Source organism: Dendrobium catenatum, unplaced genomic scaffold (assembly GCF_001605985.2).
Source record: "Dendrobium catenatum unplaced genomic scaffold, ASM160598v2 fragScaff_scaffold_1029, whole genome shotgun sequence".
Lineage (NCBI taxonomy): Eukaryota > Viridiplantae > Streptophyta > Magnoliopsida > Asparagales > Orchidaceae > Dendrobium > Dendrobium catenatum.
Genome location: NW_021319491.1, coordinates 252,867 through 270,254, shown reverse-complemented (window position 1 = coordinate 270,254; position 17,388 = coordinate 252,867). Strand labels below are relative to the sequence as shown.

The following is a 17,388-nucleotide window of genomic DNA, read 5'->3' as shown; positions in this document are numbered from 1 at the left end:
TTTTATCCTTTTGCATGAGTAAACAATATTAGAACAAAGTAAATATCACATTACTGCACTATAGAAGATAATACAGTAGTTCCCTAGTATAACTTAGGGATATAATTGCTATAAGAGTTTTACCACACCCAACACAAAGAAAAGCCATACGTGGACTATACAATAACTTGGGAGAGAACACATAACATAAGACAAATAGTACTATCATCACTTATTGATAATACATTTGAAGGTTTCCAACATTCCAAGTTCGAGAGAGCATCTTCCCATTAGCATCATTCAGTTTGAAGGTGTCAGGCTTGACCATGGCTGCCACCAAAAAAGGAATCTCCAGAGAGGAGAGAGTTTGTTGCATTGAGGGTCCTTTCCAGTTGCCTCGATGCTGCGTATAATTAGATCCCCAATTGAGATACATTAAGATTTCACCCTCCAATTGTAGTAATGGGTAACTCTTTTGTGATATGCATCGACTCGAATTAGATCCCCAATTGCCTCTAGTTGTAGTAATCCTTTCCAGTTGCCTCGATGCTGCGTAGAATTAGATCCCCAATTGAGATATCATAAAGCTTTCAAATCACAAAGCAGACAGAATCGTACAGAATAATCAGAGTCGTACAGAAATCAGAAATCAAATAATTCACAGAACAGATTCAGATAATTCATAAAATAGATCAGATAAGTTACAGAACAGATTATCAAATATCAAACAACAGATTTCAGATAACATCAGATTTCAGATTTCAGATATCCCTGACACAGACAGAATCTCAACGGATTCTGGCCCCTTATGCCTCCCTCCCTGACACAGATAGAATCTCAATGGATTATGGCCCCTTATGTCTCCCGTTGTGCTTATAGCACCAGAACAGAACATATATCAGAGGTCCCGGAACATTTTTCAGATTTCAGAGCTCATTTCAGATTTCAGAATTTCCTGACCCAGACATCGAAATCACATGGGATTCTGGCCCCTTATACCTCCCTTCTGATAGCACAAACACATCAAATATTCAAATCATCTTATTTCAGAAAATTCAGAAATCGTACGAAAATTCAGCGGCATAACGGTAGTATACGGAATTTACACAAAATTCACAGATTCAGAAATTTACCAATTTACCACAGAACATTCACAACAACATTATAAGACTTTCATTGTACTGACAAAATATTTTTCAACATCCTGATAATTTGTAGTTTACTTAAAACATCACAGAATCCAAAATATCCGGTAAAAATCTTCCAGAAAATAATCAAAACGTGCATAATTATCATCTCAAAGACATATCAAAAGTTACACGGTAAAACCTTTGTCAAACAAAAATAATACCCAAAATTCATTAACGGAAACAAAATTCAAAACAGAAAACTCGTCAAAATCCTCCTTTATGAAAATTGAGAAAGGCAGAATGTGCCTTACCTCGAGTCGGTCAACTTCTTTAACTACAGCAACGGACGAAAACGGACCGGAGTCGCCCAAAAATTACTTTTTCTTCTTTTTCCTTTGATTTTCTCTCTCCTGGGCTTTTCTCTCTCTTCAAAATATCTCATTTCTATATATATCCAGACGGATCGTCTCGGACGATCGCAACTTCGTCCCGGGACGATTCGGCTCGGGACGAATTTCGTCCAGACGAGATTAATGAACGTCCCTGGATGACTTGGCTCTGTAAAATTTTCGTCCAGACGATCCAAATTTCGTCTAAACGAACCATGCAGCCAGAAACAGTTCCCGCACAACCTGTACCGATCGTCCCGGGACGATCCAACTTCGTCCCGGACGATCCTGGGAGAAAAATGGCCTTTACATCTATAGCCAAGATAATGAATTTTTTTTGTCTTCTAGTGACTATAGGGAAGAGTCCCATTATATAAATTCCATATTAGGTGAAAGGCTAGGGGCCCTTAAGTTTTGCAAGCTCCAAAACAGGTATATGGGTGAGATTGGAATGCAATTAATAGTTTTCACACTTTTGCGTGAACTCAAGTGCGTCATATTTCATTATAGGACAATAGAATCCATGCCTCATTAACTTATAGGCTAATATTTTTCCTCCCATATGTTCTCCACATACTTTTGAATGGACTTCACGGAGTGCGTAATCAGCTTCTGAAGGTGAAAGACATTTGATTTATCGTCCAATAAAGGCTTGTTTATACAACTCGTCACCAATAATAGTGAAATTTGATGCTTGTCTCTGAAGGTGTGTTATAGCTATGTGGTCTTCAGACAGCACTCCATCTTATTAAAGGACAATATGTGATCGATCCAAGAAGCATCTCTTTGTTTATCAATTTATTGTATGACCCACGGACCTTGGATACTTGGAAAACAGATCTCTTAGATATGCTTCATGTTATAGACATCTTAAGTTATTGCTATAGCAAGTTTAGAAAGAGCATATGGTTGTGCATTTTGCCCTCGGAGACTATGAATGATCTGATGATCTTTTATACGGGCTAAGAGCGACTTTATGATGTTGTAGTATTGGGCCAGTTGCGGATTGTAGATCTCAAACTCCCCCTCCACCTGAGAGGTGAGTAATTATGAATCAATGTGGACTACCAAGTTCTTCACCTTACAATTGATTTCCAGCCTCAATTTAGCAATAAGAGCCTCATACTCTACTATGTTATTCGTTGCAGAGAATTTAAGTAGGAGCCCATACTCCAAGGTAACTTGCTGTGGAGAGATCAACAAAATTTTTGCTACGGTGTTAGAACTTCCTGAAGCTCCATCAATATATAATACCCAAAACGGGGGAGAGGCATAAGCACTAGATGACTTGTTAGATATGAGGATGGTGCATTCAACTACAAAATCTGTAAGTGCTTGAGATTTTATTTCGAGCCTAGGTAGATAGTGGATTTCAAACTCTCTCAGTTCTATAAACCATTTGATGAGCCTTCCAGATCCTTCTGGCTTTTATAAGATACTTCTCAATGATAGATTTGTGTGGACTCCAATTATATGGGCTTGAAAGTAAGGGTGCACTTTCTTAGCGGAGTAAATTAACACCAAGACTGTTTTTATCTGCTAGTGGATAACGTCTATATATTTCAAATATTCTCTAACTGACATAATAGATGGGGCGTTGTATAATTTTTTCTTCTCATACCAATCTCGAACTGGTAGCTTGGGCAGAAACAACTATGTACAGATACAACTTTTCTCCCAGTATTAGTTTAGAATGTAGTGGTAGAGATGCCAAATGTTTTTGTAATTATACGAAGGCTTCTTGACATTCATCAGTCAATTAGAATCCTAAGCAATGGGAACCTCTAAGTATCTTGAAGAAGGGCAGAAATTTATCTCCTAAATGGGCTAGAAGATGAAATAGTGCTAGAATCATTCCATTCAGTCTTAAGACTTCCTTGATATTCTTCGGGGCCACCATGACCTTTAGTGCCTTGATTTTTTAGTATTGGCCTCAATTCCTCTGTGGGTTACCATAAACCCTAAGAAATTTCCAGAGGCGACTCTAAAAGCACACTTAGCTGGGTTGAGTTGCATGTTGTAGCGTCATAGTAGGTGGAAGCACTGTTCCAATTAGATATATGTTAAGATTTTTCAAGGCATTTCACTACTATATCATTTGCATATACTTCCCTAGTACACCCAATAAGATCTTTAAAAACTTTATTCATACAACATTGATATGTTGCTATGACATTTTGAGCCTGAATGGCATAACCAAATAATAATATAACCCTTATCTGTCTAAAAAGCTATTACCTCTTGATTTGCAGGATCCATCTTTATTTGATTGTAGCCTGTATAAACATCCATTAAGCTCAACATTTATTTTTTGGAGGAGATATCGACCAACTGATCAATACGAGGAAGCAAAAAATTATCCTTTGGGTAGGCTTTATTGAGATATGTGTAGTATACACATATTCTCCAAGCTACACTTTCCTTCTGTACATGGATGACATTCGCCAACCAAGTGGGGTAGTGCACTTTTAGTATAAATCCAGCTTCCAAAAGCTTATCAACTTCCTCCTCAAATACTAACAAATTATAGTTTCATTTCTTCTGGATTACTTGCTTGCACATCAGGTTGACTTTGAGGGAGTGCACGATCACATCAGGGTCGATTTCAAACATATTTGTCGGACTCCATACAAAAACATCCTGATTCCTTCGTAAAAAATCTATGTATTTTTTTCTTCTCCTCGTCTGAGAGAAGAGACTTGATCTGCATAATCCTTAAAGAGTGTTCTTCTGATATTTATACAATAGTGAGGTCTTCTACAGGATAAGCCCTCTGATATATATACTCACTCCGGAGATCAAAATCCTCAATGCTCAGGGTAACTGATGGACGTGGTTGAGCCTGCCTAAGATAGTAGGTTTGTGTTACTTGTTGATCTCCACATGGACTCCTGCAATGGTATGGAACTTCAATTTAAGGTGAGGGATAGAGGCGATAATCCCAAAGATCGATTGGAGTGTCCTTCCAAAGATAGCATTGTAAATCGAATTCGATTTTACTATAATGAACTGGATGGAGTGTACAATCTGTGGAGAAAATTCTCCAAGTATAACTAGGAGATTGATTGTCCCTTTCGCTCGTATAGGTTGATTGTGAAACCCATATAACAGACCTACAGTAGGCTGAAGCTTTTCTCTAGTGAGACCCATATTAAGAAAAAATGAGTAGAATAAGACATCCACGGAGCTTTCCTTATCCATCAGAATTCTTTTGAAACTATAACACGGGTCACGTATCCCCACATTAATCACAAGTGAATCTTAATGAAGGGATTTTACTCCATCCAAGTTAGAATCGTCAAAACTAATAGAATGATATATATGAGCCTTCTTTGGTGTCGGAATTTCATATACAACCAATAAGACATCATTAGATAATAAGAGGCCTCTTGCAATGGTCTCAATCTCACTAACTATTAGACGATTATGCAACGGTTATATCAGTTGCTATTGATTTTGCCCCCTAGTGGGATAAGCTTGCTATCAAATAAGTGGATCTCGAATAAACTGTCAAAGATAATCTTGGTGGATAATCCTTTCAATTCCACCTTTGAGCTGCTTATAGGCTTTGGTAGTGTGGCCACGATTATGATGAAAATGACAATATTGATCTTGATTTATTGTATTCAGCTTCAAAGGATTAGGCCACTTCACGGTCTCCTGATCTCGGATGACCATCAACACATTTGCTCGAGATACGTTCAGTGGTGTATACTCCTTCTCCTGTCAAGGTTCCCGTCGTGACATTGGAGGCCTAGGAGGTAGATTATTCTTCCCTTATTTCTTTTATTGTGAGAATGAATTATCTATCACAGGTGCACTTTTATGCTTTCTAATTATTTTCTCAAATTGCTTTATGTAAACATTTATGACTTCATTTATAGAGATTTATATCTATATGTGATGGATTAGGTCAGCATATGAATGAACCATGTCTCACTTGAGTGCCAAATAAAAGGGGCCAGAATAGAGGCCTCCAAGAAAGACTCCTCTCAGCAATTCAGGATTTACTCCTTGAATTTACTGAGCCTCAGTGGTAAATCATTGAAAATACTCCTTTCAATGATTCTCCTTTATTTTAGAGGATCCTGAAGAGGTGAGAAAAATCCTTAGCAATTCTTCGATTGACAATGAATTGTTTGACGAACAATTTGGCTAATTTGATAAAAGTTGGGATCATTCTAGCTGTAAGTAAATAAAACCACATTTGAGCTTATCCTTTAAGGGTAGTAGGAAAAACTTAGTATATGAGTGCATTTGAGGCTCGTTGGATATGCATGATAGTTTTATAGTGATCGTTACCCTCATTAGGGTTCGATGTCTCATCATAGGAGTCAGTGCTCAGTAGTTTCAATCTTGTCATAATGGGATGTTGAAGAATGACTTTAGTCATGGGCGATGACTCTTGGAAGTCACATTAACTAAGAGGTTGTCTTATACCTCCCACGAGATACTCTTCTCAAACTAATCTTCATATTTTATGTTGTAGGACATTATGAGGGATCTCAACAATGTTCAGTCGGACCAAGACTTCAGGGGTGTTTGGAGGAATGGAGGTTGCCGACTTGTATGTGAAGGATGGGTAGAACTTATAGTGTCTGCAAGTTCGTTATCTTGATGTGATTGCAGATGCCTCCTTGGTGGAGGAAGAGGGATCTCTGCATGAAGATGTTTCAATTGTTCATCTTCGGCCAGTGGTAAATCTTGAGGGAGAAGAACATCCTCTTATGGTGCTAGCGCTAGTTGCCGGGTCTCTCCAAGAGTTGAAGGATCCCATTTTGAGATTCTTCCTTCTTTCAGATACATTCTACTATGGAAGGTCCCAAATTTCCTTCAATAGCAATATTTGACACCTCCCCAAGAATAAAAAGAGATAGATACTTGACATCCATGATTCATATACTGATTCTTGGATTGATGGGTGTTGGAGCGGGAGGCTCCCAAGATGAGATTGCTATGCACGTACGTCTATTGCCCATTGAAGAAATGCTTAGAATAATGGGAATTTTTCTCGCAGAAGGTGTTAAATTATTGTGGGCTAGAATATAAGCGGAGATAGAGTTAGAAGATTTTAATCTCGGCATTATATGGATATCCAACATATAAATAAAAGAAGAATGTAACACCAGCATCTTTACGTGGAAACCCTGGAAAAGGGAAAACCACGGGGCCACACACAGTTAAAAGGATTATACTAGTGCTGCTTAGATTATAAGTGGCTGACTCGTCCCTAAAATTGAGGACGATTAGATTATAAATCAACTATCATGTTGAAATTCAGTTACAAACGAAAATCGAAAATTTGGCGACCTTTAGTGGTCGGGCAAAAATCCAGATTCAATTGACTGTCAGGTAGAAATCTACTGTCAGTCGGTGACCAGGGAGAACTCCAGTGTTAGTTGGCTATCAGGTAGAACTCCTACATTAGTCAGCTGCTGGGTGGAAGTCCGGCGGTGGTCGTGGAGGAGTCTGGTGGCAACATAGCTCTTTTCCTTCTCTTCCATTTTCTTCATTCTCTTCTTGCTTCCTTGCTTCCTTCTTTTCTCTTCTTTCTTGAGATCCCCTCTCATGAGAAATGAGGGGTCTATTTCTAGTTTTTTTAGAGTGGCATGACCAGTAAATAGGAGGGAGATCAAGACTACATTGGGAGTGGTTTGAATGGATGACCGATGTTGAATTCATTGATCATTGACTGTTTATTAGGCATTTTAATGTCTCAATGATGTGAGAATTTGACAATCTCTGGCTCGTTGGATTTGTCTCATCGAGCAGATTGATTTGACTATAAGCATGTCACATTTGGAAACAGTTTGGTAATCCAAATTATGGATTGAACCTTCCAAATGGGCTTTGGGTATTTGATTTGGACCTATTTTAGCTCGGATTGGGTCGAATTTGGTGTCGTTGGGTTTGCATTTCCGAGACGTTTAATTCGATTATAAGTTTGCTGAAATCGGAGTTCAAATGGTCCCTTGTTTAATTTTTGAAGTTTCCAACTTGATTTTTGCCTCGAGATTCGTGCCCGATCAAGATAATTTTTTGGATGACATATAAACTATAATTAAAACTTAAAATTATCCATGATTATTTTATTAAATACATTAATATAATTTAATTAATTTAGTAAACAATTAATTCAAGCAAACAAAAGGCAATGGTTAGCTTTGTTTAAAGCCTAAGAAAAAGGATTTAGTTGTACACATAGTTAAAGGATAAGCATGTAAAGCTCTAGTTTTTTATGAGTTGTGAAGGGGGAAATATTTATTAATACATCTTCGCAAGTGGAAAATCATATAAATGGCTGTGATGAGGTAGATCGTGGACTGCATAATAATTCACTGAAAATACAGAAGTTCTAATGCTTTTTGTAAAAATTATTGCAGAATTATTGGAAGAATAAGTAAACTTTTTGATATTTGGTATGTATCTTCTCTTTAATATGATTAAGCAAGTTTTTGTTCTTTTATTTATTTTTATTCCTATATTTTGCTTATATTAAAGTTCTTTACATAAATTAGCTTCACATATTATTCCAATTCCGGCAAGATATATTGCTTGCTTCAACCCTCACACTATAAAGTTTTTCCAACAAATTATAATATAATGAAAATTCCGACGTTGTTGTGTTGTACCTTGTGTTGGAATCTTATGTTACACCCTAGCATAATTGCTGAAGTTACAAAAAAAAAAAAAATGATGTTGAGATATTTTATCTTCACTTGTCTAAGCTTTTATAAGAATTATAATTATTGGCTGTTGAGATATTTTATCTGAACTAGCAATTTATATATTTATCTTATCTTTAATATGATTAAGAAAGTTTTTTTTTTTCTTTTACTTATTTCTATTAATATATTTTGTTTAAATTAAAGTTCTTTACATAAATTAGCTTCATATATTATATTCCACGGGTACATATTCCGGCAAGATTGCTTGCTTCAACCCTCACACTATAAAGCTTTAGGCAAATTTAAAAAATGATAATTATTAAACATTAAATTAGGAGAAGCAACATGATTAAAAAGAAATTTAAAAAGGATCATACACGCAAACGGGTTTCACATTTTTTGGTAGAAATAAGAAAACACAAAAGTTGCTTTGCGTCTCTTTAAAACTTTTTATCTAAATTTTCAGTTTTAGAGAGATGGAGAGAAATGAATAGTCATATCAAGCACAAAGAAAAGAGAAAAGTTAGAGAGAGAAAGAATCAAATGGAGAGGGAGAGAGAGATAGGGAATTCATTAAAATTTAAATAATTTAATTTTTAATATTTAATTAATTTTTAATTAAATATAAATTCTTTATAGCATTTTAATTATACTTTAAATATTTAATAAAATTAATGAAAGATATTAACAAATTTAAACATGATAAATATTATAAATCTAAAATTACAATAAGCAAAAAGAAAATGACAAGGGCTGAAATCTCTCAACACCCAAAAACTGAAGCTCAATAGATAGTCTTTCAACATAGGCTTCCTGCAAAAAAGGAGACACAAAAAGGAATACAGCACAAAAAATAACCAGAAGAGACATACCTGAGGGACAAAGCAGGTGATAAAGATGAGATTGGAATAACACCTGCAATGAAACCTCCAAAAAACCAAGATAGAAGTGAAAATTTTTAACACATCATTGATGAAATTAAGACAATAGACCACAGATGTGTTGATGCGATAACAATAAAAGATTTTCCACACAGAAGCAGCAAAAGTCCGGTGATTACACAGCTTCAGAATAATATACAGGATATCCAGCTGCAGCATTTTAATTCTATAATTCACACAGTTATACTGCAAAGGAAACAGGATAAGACGCAGTTGAATAGAGAAGCAGCAGTTGACACAATTAACATTGAGATGATTCCTACAGAAACAAGGATGGATAACAGGGCCTGATAAATGGATAGCACAGTAATGAGAAGACAATCTTGTTTTAATCCACGGCAGGCAGCAATTCAAATCGAGATGGTTTAACAGAGAAGTTAAAATAAAAATGGAGAACAAGCTGCAGGATAAAAGAAAATCCAGTAAACAGAGATGTAAAGAACAGAGCAGCGAATTACTCATGTCTAATATACGGCAAGCCAGTGTTATCTAATTTGATCAAAGCATGTAAATTAGGATTCAACTCGGTAGGATTCAACTCAACATACTAATCAATATTGCAACCATAATTCACTAACTAATCAGCACCTGTATTAGCTTCACGAAAGATATGAGATATATAATAAGTAACAGTTTTGAGGAACATCTTAATTCTCCTAATAAGATAAAAGCATTTAGGATTACCCGGCACCATATTATTAATAATCTGAATGAGGAGCATAGAATCAACCTCAATCCAAATGAAAGTAAAGCCTAGTTTAGAACATATTTGAAGGCCAACAAACAGAGCATAGAGCTCAGCATGAATAGCAGAATTGCAACAGATCGGTTCAGCATAGGCAGCAAGAACATTACCAATAGCATCACGGATTATACCACTGGCCCCAGCATTTAGATGGCCAAAAGAACCATCAGTATTGAGCTTAATGTATGGGGGCTTGGGTTTAATCCATCTAACAATTTTGTCAGCAGAATTAACATGAATATTAGATAAGTTAAGCCCCAAAATATCAGCTAAATGACGACAACCTTTAAAATTCTTTCTAGATAGGAGCTTGTGAGCATGCATTTGAATAATTTTGTGTTTAACATTAGAAATAATGACATTAGCGTCCATTTTAATGCCATTATGCTTGGCATTATTACGAGCTTGCCAAATATACCACACAATAAGAATTGGAATCAGGTTGAAAATATGACCTTTATAATTCTGAAACCAATTTTTGAAAATAGAAGCGAGGTTATCATCTATAGTAATGGACGATTTATTAGCAATGCTATTAAAGAGATGCCAAATTTTATCAGCAATGACACCAGAAACAAATAAATGATCAATGCTTTCAATATTCGAGCAGCACAAACATTTAGAAGACAGTTGAAAACCTTTAGTTTGAAGCCTCACATCAACAGGAATGTAACCTTTGATACATCTCCAACTAAACACAGAGTAGGATAAAGGAAAATTAGCATTCCGAATAGCTGAATATAAAATAGAACTTTCCTTTTGATTTCTGAACGCTTCCCATGCATTATGCAAAACAAATTTGCCAGACGAAGAAAGAGAGAATAAGATAACATCTTTTTCATTATATTGAAGAGGGATATCTAAGATTTTGTCGACTATACAAGGAGGAACCATCTCCAAAAGTTTAGTGATATCACAGCCACCATTGTAAAAAAATTGAGCAACTTTAATATTACTTAAAGAACAGGTGTTGAGCATATTGTCAATAGACGCACACCCAAGCCAATTATCTTGCCAGAAAAAAATGTCACCTTTTCCAAGACCCCATTGAATGTACTTCTCAGCATTCCATTTAATATTGCACAGTCTCTTCCAAACAAAAGAGTCAGTGTTCTTATGAACGCATAAAGTTGGATGAATGTTGGAGCAGTATTTAATATTCATGTAGCGAGCCCATAAGCTTAAATTCGATCTAAAAGAAAACCATAATTTAAAAGAGAAAGCTTTGGCAGAATCAGATAAAGATTTGCAACCAAGACCACCTTCAGCTAAAATACCACAATTCTTGTCCCAAGTCGACCAATGAATGCCTTTATTGTTGAAAGTAGATCCCCAAAAGAATTTGTTAAAAATCCTTTCAAGCTTAGAGCAAGTGGAAATAGAGGGAAGTAAAGTATGAAAAAGATAAATAGGCATAGAGTTTAAAACAGACTTGATCAAAATGAGCCTACCACCATAAGATAAGAAATTAGAAGACCAATTATGAAGTTTTTTTTTCAATTTTCAAGAAGATATTATCAAAAAGGAAGTTTCTTTTTTTGCCTTTATAAATGGGAGTACCAAGGTAAGTAATAGGAAGAGCTTTCTGTTGAAAACCACAAATTCTCTGAATAGAATTAGTTCTATTATTATTGACCGATTTGCCAACAATGAAGGTGCTTTTCTCTTTGTTAATAGATAAACCACTTTGATTATAAAAGCTAATCAAGAAATTTAGTAATAAATACACATTGTTTATAGAACCATTAGTAAATAAAATAAAATTATCAGCAAAACTAAGATGTGAAGTGGGAAATCCTCTAATAGTACGAAAATTTAACTTCGGATTTCTCAAATATAAATCATTTAAGCCTCTAGAAAGATATTCCATAGCAATAATGAAGAGGGCAGGGGACATAGTATCACCTTGTCTTAAACCTTTGGATGATTTGAAAAAACCATTGTGCTTGCCATTGATGATAACAGAGAAATGATAGTTTTCAGTGCTATTCTTGATTAGAGAAATGAAAAAGTTTTTAAATCCAAAAAGAGAAAGAACCTTGTAAAGAAAATTCCAGTTGATATTATCATAGGCTTTAGAAACATCAAGTTTAAAAATCACATTACCACCTTTAACTTTAACATTAATATCATGAGTAATTTTCTGAGCTAACAAAACATTATCAAAAATGCTTCTGCCTTTCACATAACCAGTTTGATTAAGAGAAATAATATTAGGCAGAATGTTAATTAATCTCTTAGCAATGATTTTAGAATTCAACTTATTAAGAAACGTGCATAAACTAATAGGTCTAAAATTTGCCAATGAGTAGGACAATCTTTCTTAGGAATGAGAACAATATAAATAGAAGAGAAAAATTTAGGGTAAGAGTTACCAGCAAAAAAATCTTCCACAGCATTAATGACATCATCCTTAATAATCTCCCAATTGTCTTGGAAGAATTTAGTAGTAAAACCATCAGGACCCGCAACAGCATTGCTGTTAAGATCTTTAATAACATTGAAAATTTCATCCTCAGTAGGATTATGGCAAAGCATAGCATTGTCAACCTCAGTAATAAGCTTAGGAATTAAATACGGGTTAGTAATAGGCAGACAATCAGTAGAGGAGTTAAAGATATGCTGAAAATAATTCACACCGGAATTACAAATGGAATCGTCAGTGGTAATAACATTACCATTCATATCAATGATCTTGTGAATATGACTTCTAGTTTTCTTTTTGTTAGCTAAAGCATGAAAGAATTTAGTGTTTCTATCACCTTCTAAAAGGAATTTAGCATTGGACTTTTGATTCCAATAACATTCTTCTTGACATTGAAGAAGAAGGAGAGACTCCTTGGCCTGATTAAGGGATAACAAATTATCAGAAATCGGGTCTTGCTGGTAAATGTTATCTAAAGAGGAAACTTTAGCCTCAGTCTCTTTAATGTTAGAAAATAAGTTTTTGAAGATATTTCTGTTCCACCATTTTAAGCACTGTTTAAATCTAGAAAGTTTATACCATAATCTTAACATACCAGTAATATTGTTATTAGGATAAACAGGGGCATTCCAATTAGAAGATAAAAGAGTAGGAAAATCCGCATGAAGCATCCACATATTTTGAAATATGAAAATCTTAGCATTATGATGCAAACACTTGTTAAAACTAAGAAGAAGAGGAGAATGATCAGAGAGGGTTCTACTAAGATGCTCAATGTTAGATAAAGGAAATTCAGCAATCCAGTCATCATTAAAGAGACATCTATCAAGTCTTTGCCATAAATTCGCTCTATGCCAAGTAAAGGGGCTACCAAAATAACCGATATCGTTCAACTTGCAATCACTAATCATAGAATTGAAATCATCCATAGCATTAGCATTGGGACGGTTACCACCAATCCTTTCCGAAACGTTAGAAATAATATTGAAATCACCACCAATACACCAAGGTCCATTGATAATAGAAGCGAATTGTCTCAATTGATTCCATAAAGGAATACGATTCGTTTTAGTGCAAGCGGCATAAACAAATGAAACGTAGCAGTTAATGTTGAAAAGAGAAATATAGCAATGGCATACTTGAGGTAAGTCCTCAATAATGTCAACAGAAAAAGCAGGTTTCCACAAAATCCAAATTTTGTTGGAACAATTAGCATGAAAATTAGGAAAGCCTAAGAACATAGCAGTAGAAGAAATCTTGGAAATATTAATTAAAGGTTCAATCAAAACAAGCATTTGAGTGTTATAAATTCTGCATAAATTCCAAACTCTAAGTTTAGAGTCCATACCACCAATACCTCTAACATTCTATATGATGGCTTTAATCATTGCAAACCTTCTGAAGAAGCTTTCGATTTTGTTGATCTAGAAATAACATGATCAACATGCTTAGATTGCTTACTTTTTTTCCTTGAAACAATTTGAAAATTCTCCTCTTGAGGACCTTTGCATTTCTCTTTGCTATTCACAAAAATGTCATGATTAGCATGAGAGCTTGAAGGAGCATTGAACGTAGATGGCGGAATAAATTCCCCATCTTTACGTTCCTCACTAACATTATTGTTTAACAAAGAAGCTTATTTTTCTAACAAAGCTGGTTGAGAATAATTTTCAGTAATGTCACCATTGTTAACTTCATTAAACATGGAAGCAATAGAAACAAAGAGGGAAGGATCATTTAAAGCACTAACATCATCATGAAGAGGATCATTGATCATAGTATCATTTAAAGAAGTTTTAGAAGTAAATTGTAAAGCATCATCAGCAGAAATTCCATTAACAACAATAGCATCAGATATATTTAAAATCGTGTCATCCAAATTATGAATAGCAGGTTGCGGTTCCACCATTTTCTCCAAATTTTCCACATTCTCGATAGATTTTTCACTAACAGGCACATAGGTTTTTTGAGAATCGGCGGAGCCAAGCTTCCCATTAGACATAATTTTAGATTTTTTAAGTTCAGGGTGCAAATTAAAACAATCATTTTGAGCGTGCCCATGCATTTTGCAATGGGAGCAGAAATCAGAAACATTGTCAAATTCAACTTTTTGGAAGTAACCTAAGGTTTTAGAACCAACCTAGATTTCTTTAGGATGTTTTTTAGAAATGTCAACCTCAACGAGGATACGAGCAACAGAGGGTCTAGTGCGGGATGCTGTTGCTTGATCCGTTTGCAACGGTCTTCCAAAAATAGAACCTAATGCATGCAACACTTGCTGATTGAAAAAGTGAAGACGAAGGTTAGGAAATGAAATCCACACAGGAACTATGGGAGATTCTGCTTTGATGTCAAAAAACGGAGTCCATTTCAAAATACGCATTTGACAGTTGAAAATAAAATATGATCTCCTGGCAAAAATCTGATTATAATCAAGATCGTTCGATAATTGGATCGCAACATGCCTAGAGTCAAGCAAACCAACAGAATAAAAGCCAGACAGTTTTAAGGAAGCAAAAAATTGACGAATAGCATCAAGATTGGGTCTACGTAACCCAAATTTACCAACAAGAGTAAACTTGAAGGGAGAGGCAAGTTTGAGAACTTCTTAATCAGAGAGTAAAACCGCAAGAACCCCATTAAAAGTAGATTGCGTAAGAGATGGAAGTTCATCACCTGATGCGGCTTTTCCAGAGAGTACCTCTTTGAAGGATCTAGATCTAGAAGGAGATTTCGGAGTATCATCTTCAAGGTAGAAGAAACCTTTATTCTTATGCAGCACTGGCTCTGAAGCTTTCCCCCAGGAGGAGGAAGGAGCCGCAGCAGCCATCAAACAGGGCCCAGAAGGGGCACAGCGCAGCACAGAGAGCCAAAACAGAGCAGACGATGGGAGAAACAAAACGCTAAGAGAAGGAGAAAAGGGTTGGAGACGAAGAGAAGAGGGGAAAAGCTAAATCGCCAGAGCGGCTAGGGCAAACACTCGAGCGATGAAATAAAAAATGACCTCTCTGCAGCAAGTTGATTCAACACAATTCTACTTACAAACAAAAGTACCCTTTATTAATGATTTTATTTACACTGAAGGAGCTAGGAAATGGGGGACAGGCACTCTAGATGTAAGAAAAAAAATATATATATATATAATTTATTTTTATGTATTTTTATAATATTTTGGGACTTTTTTGGGACGGCTATAACTTTTATAAATTTTGTTATAAGATTATAATTAATAAGAGAAGATAACTTTTTAAAAAGCTTATAATGAAAGTTTGGCAGTAGTAGCCAAACAAAAAAGGTCAAAATTTGTTGCAGAAAAGATATTAACAAGGATATTTTCTAAATGATCTTCCCCGCAGCAAACATATTATCCTTAACAATTGTTCTTGAAAATGGCTTCGATCTGAAACCTGTAGAAAGACTATAAAAAACTAAAAATTAAGCAACACTTGCTAACAGTTTTTTTTAAATCATTATAAATTTTAACAAATTAATAAAAGAGAAGACTGAGCTAATAAATGTACTTCTCTCCCTAAAGTGCCCACCACGTCTCTTATCAATTCTATTAATGCATCAAAATACAAAGAGAAAGTAGCAAATAATCAACTTTATAAATTGCATAAAAGCTGATACAACCTCGGTACAGACTTGGAAAGATAGGTAGAATTGCCTATTTGGTTACATTTAGACATCACAATTTAGTAAATGAAGAACTTTTCATGACCACCATGATGAATGATCTCTAGGCATAGGCACAAAAAACCTGTTAAGGTCTATTTTTCCTGAATGATACCCCTTGTAGGAAGCTAGATAACGGGCAAATGATGATGAAAAAAATGTATCATTATCATCATCAAATGACGTGAGGTTTGTCCATCCTTCGTTGAATCGATATAAAGAGAAATTATTCTGTGCAGTACCAGATAGTCAAAAAGCGAATCAAAATGAGCCAAATCATCCGGTACATAGTGGTACATAGCACCGATAATGTATGACATTCTAATTCGTCTTCGAATAACATCCGGTGACCTCACAGAATAATTTCATCAATATAAGATACAGAAATCACTATAATAATGTATTGAAAATACATTAAATATAGTATGAGAGGGATGGAATATTTAAGATAATCGTTTCATTTTTTTCAATTACTTTTCTAAAATTGAAAAAACAGATTAATGCATAATTCCATAATTAACACAACTCTAGGCAAATACATAATGATGCGTTGACGTGATAAATAATTATTAGTACTCTATGTTTTTAAGTCAATTAATTAACTGAAAGCCGACCGTTTGGTCTCCTTTGTGATAGCCGGAATACAGCTCGAAGTCCTCATAATCCCTCCCTTATTCTTCTTTCCCGCAGCCTCCGCTGCAAGCTTCGGATCTCCCATCCTAGAAGAACACCTCCTCAAAATCTCTCTCATGGCCTCTGCCTGATATAGCACAGGCTGCTTCCTTCCAACCCTACTAAACTTAGAGCACACACTCATATGCGCATTAATGGCTTCCTCTTTCTTCCCTCCCAACTTCTCCATCTCCTCCTTCACCGCCTCTGAACAAAGCCCGCATATCCATCGCCCAGAAAACTTTTCCCGGACTCGTTTAATGTACGCCGGCGTGCACTCCTCCGACATGCCACAGCACTCGCAGTTAGCGTTCTCCACTTCTGATATCGGCGGAAGATTTCGGGCGTCATCGATGGTTTCTTTTTTGAGCTGCAATGAAAGATCCGACATGGCTCTCTGAAGTCCTTCCATGCTCTGTCCCTGCGCCTTCTTCCAGCCGACAAATCTTCTTGAGAAGGCGGCGAAGCCTCCACTGCTGACAGCAACTTCTCCTTTTGGAGCCATTGAGTTAAGCTGAGTAGTGAATGATGACTGGAGGTGAGAGAACTGGGATTTATTTATAGGCATGCAAAGCTTTGTGCTTAGAATTACATCGGTGCATGGTTTGTGGACCGCAGGCTTCGTTGTCTGTGTGGTGGAAATTGAGTTTTGGGTTTACCCAAAAAAAAGAAATTGAGTTTTGGAAGAAGTGCAGGTATTTTCGTGATGGTATTAATGATGAAAGTGGTATTACTTTGATGTATGACATTGGTGACCATTGAAA

The 17,388-nt window shown here is 35.7% G+C and overlaps 1 protein-coding gene across 1 annotated transcript; it reads right to left on the bottom strand.

The window, feature by feature from the left end:
• Positions 1-15,853: 15,853 nt before the first annotated feature.
• Positions 15,854-17,148, bottom strand: LOC110107156. Its single transcript, XM_020837331.2, has one exon. It carries the CDS (start codon positions 17,127-17,129, stop codon positions 16,551-16,553), a length of 579 nt encoding a protein of 192 aa, XP_020692990.1. The 5' UTR covers positions 17,130-17,148; the 3' UTR covers positions 15,854-16,550.
• Positions 17,149-17,388: the final 240 nt, after the last annotated feature.